Source organism: Salvelinus sp. IW2-2015, unplaced genomic scaffold (genome assembly GCF_002910315.2).
Source record: "Salvelinus sp. IW2-2015 unplaced genomic scaffold, ASM291031v2 Un_scaffold2335, whole genome shotgun sequence".
In the NCBI taxonomy this organism is placed as follows: Eukaryota; Metazoa; Chordata; class Actinopteri; order Salmoniformes; family Salmonidae; genus Salvelinus; species Salvelinus sp. IW2-2015.
The window spans coordinates 80,278-83,409 of record NW_019943660.1 but is presented as its reverse complement, the minus strand read 5'-3'; the positions used below and the strand labels follow the sequence as shown (position 1 = coordinate 83,409).

At 47.8% G+C, this 3,132-nt stretch overlaps 1 protein-coding gene across 1 annotated transcript in view; it reads left to right on the top strand.

The window, feature by feature from the left end:
• The window catches only part of LOC112073679 (protein FAM83H-like), a 40,879-nt gene that overhangs the window by 36,094 nt on the left and 1,653 nt on the right, over window positions 1–3,132 (top strand). Inside the window, exons 7-11 of the mRNA XM_070440250.1 lie at window positions 392–529; window positions 1,156–1,428; window positions 1,610–2,261; window positions 2,409–2,815; window positions 2,900–3,041. Coding sequence (XP_070296351.1) covers window positions 392–529; window positions 1,156–1,428; window positions 1,610–2,261; window positions 2,409–2,815; window positions 2,900–3,041 — 1,612 coding nt within the window. The remainder of the gene's footprint in view (window positions 1–391; window positions 530–1,155; window positions 1,429–1,609; window positions 2,262–2,408; window positions 2,816–2,899; window positions 3,042–3,132) is intronic.

The window sequence follows — 3,132 nt, the reverse complement described above, 5'->3', positions numbered from 1 at the left end:
ATAGGATGCCAAAGTCAATCATGAAAGTCTACTTGCACCGTCTTCACATTTTGATGCCTTAAAAATKWAATCTAAAAATGTATTCAATGTTATATTTTTCTACAGATCTACACWACCTACTCTACATTTTCAAAGTGAATGAAAATTATAGAAAATGTTTCTAATTGAATATTAAAAAGTTTTTTTTCTTGATTGCTTATGTCTTCACACCCCAGAGTTCATACTTGGGAAGATTTAATTTAATCCCATGTAAAATGTTATTTTAAAGAGGTAAAATGTGAAAACTGTGCAAGGGGTGTATAGACTTTCACTAGCGACTGTAACTTAGTATATTAAAGTGTATGTTTCTACTGTTCCCATATGAAAGTGTTTGTGTTTSCKGTGKTCCCAGGCAGATGGAGATAAGKGCCAGTGACTATAAGGGTCAAAGCAACGCAGAGGGAACCCAGGAGAGCTACTCCTCTTCCAGACAGTACATGAAGCACAGAGTCATCAACAACCAGGAGGAGACAGAGCAGCACTACCACAGGTACTAGTTAGTYCCTTAGAGGACTGGCCACCSCTCATAGCCTGGTTCCTCTCTAGGTTTCTTCCTAGGTTTTGGCCTTTCTAGGGAGTTTTTCCTAGCCACCGTATTTCTACATCTGCATTGCTTGCTGTTTGGGGTTTTAGGCTGGGTTTCTGTACAGCACTTTGNTGCTGTTTGGGGTTTTAGGCTGGGTTTCTGTACAGCACTTTGAGATATCAGCTGATGTACGAAGGGCTATATAAATACATTTGATTTGATTTGAGTTCATTAGTTAGTTTGTTAGTTTGATAGTTAGTTCACTAGTTTGTCAGTTAGTTCGTTTATGTTGTCTTTGTCAGCTTGAATAAATATTGTTATCAAATCAGGGAAACTCTGGCCATAGTTATAATCTGTAATATGTAAATCATGTTATAATCTTTAATAAAATAATCTGTCATATGTAAATCCTTTTATAATCTTTAATAAAATAATCTGTGATATGTAAATCATTTTATAATCTTTAATAAAATAATCTGTGATATGTAAAGCATGTTGGGTTATGATGATGATGATGATGATGATGATGATGGTTCTGCTGCTACTCATGATGACAATGATGAAGATGTATGACTATTTCTGTATCCCAGGGAGCAGAGCCAGTCCAGCCACTACTACCAGGGTGGTGAGGGACCTGGGTTAATGCCGGGGCTGGGGCTAGGCTCAGGGCTAGGAGGACATGGGTCAGGACATGGGTCAGGCCATGGACGCTACGACAGACTGAGGAACAGACCAGCGCTGGACCAGTACTCTGACTCAGGCTACCCCCATGAGGAACCTCCTGGTCCAGAGGACTACGGCAGAGACTACCTCTCCTCTCAGGACCTGAAACACAACCCGGGACCACCACCGGCAGGGGGGAGGTACGTGGTATGGAGGGTCCACTGGACTGAAGAATGATAACTAATGTCTTTTCACTGTTGAATGTTCCCGCTGCAGTTATTTGATGAAGCGTTTAGTGACACRCACACAAACGTTAGTATTGTCTCAACCATATCAGTAGAAATGTGGCTAAACTAAAGTAACCCCATCTCACCTCTCCAGGTACGGAGGTGGCAGCGACCACAAGAGGCCGACGGTGGGCCAGCCCTACGTCTGCCAGTCCTCCCCCACCCATCCCAACCCCYCAGAGAAGCAGCTGTTCCCYGTCCCAGCAGAGGCAGACCAGGACCCCAAAGTCAGACAGGGCCTCCGTAGCTGGAGGATCAACTCCTACCTCAGCACCCACGAAGACACAGGAGAGGAGGGGCTGGCACAACCTCTGGGCCCTGATGCTTTCCAAGACCCAGAGTCTGAGGGGAAACCATTCGCCAGTGAGGGGTCTGTATCCCGCTTTGAAGCGAGAGAGCCTCCGGATGTCCCCTCCAAGCCTAGACCGGATATCCGACCGTCACGGTACGGCAAGCCCTTCATGCCCGAGGGCACGAGAAAGGACGGGGCCGACAGCAGGACCAWAGAGCGGGAGAGAGCGAGAGAGAAAGACCGAGAGAGGGAGAGGGAGGTTGGGGGGARGGAGGTTGGGGTGGATGTGGAGATGCCATCGTCGAGGGAGACTTCGGGAGAGGTTGTGCTCTCCAAACACGAGTCGTTCCGGACACGGATCAACCCGATGCTCCAGAGGAGTTCCCGGCTGCGCTCCTCCCTCATCTTCTCCTCCTCCAAGACGGAGACCCACCTGGGAGGCCTGGGCATGAAGGTCTTTATTACCTTTCAAATCATCTCTGATTGTTTTTATTTTGTTTATTTCAAATTGTATTTTTTGTTTATTTTTTTGCGCATTGTATCGCTACCTTGCATAAAATGTATGTGCCATACAAATAAATCTTAATTTGATTTGATGCAGGTGGCCAATGAGGAGGATGAGGAATCCGACATGCTTCGCACCACCTCCATCGTCCAACAGATCCTGGAGAAGAGATTTACCCGGGAACCCTTCGAGTGGCGGAAGAAGGCAGAGGAGAACGAGAGAGAGAAGAAGAAGAAGGCAGAGGAGAACGAGAGAGAGAAGAAGAAGGAAGACGAAGGGAAAGAGGTTGGGTTGAAAGAGGCTGTGCCCCCCAAAGTCGCGCCAGCATCTGTAGATCCCCCCCAGCCGTTGAACATGAATGACCCTGCCAATAGACTGCAGTACTTCAAGGAGCTGGCTGCTAAGAGAAATGCATCCAAAGAGGCCGCGATGAAAGAACCACTTCAGAAGACACCAGACCTCTCAAACACGACTTCTTCCACCACCACCTCCTCCACCACCACATCTTCCCCCACCACCTCCTCCTCCTCCACCACCACCTACTCCACCACCACCTCTTCCCCCACCACCACCTCCTCCACCACCACCTCAGCCCCCAAACTCCCCTCGTTCTCTGTGACTGCTTCAGAGCCTGCCCCGATGAAACCACAAGTCCCAGCCATACTAGAGCGAACACGCAAACTGTCCATCACCTCAAGATTCAAAACCTTTGAGCCTTCTACTACCACAGTCCAGAGGAAAGACAGCAGCTCAGAGTCACAGAGGACAGACAGCAGCTCGGAGTCACAGAGGAAAGACAGCAGCTCTGAGTCACAGAGGA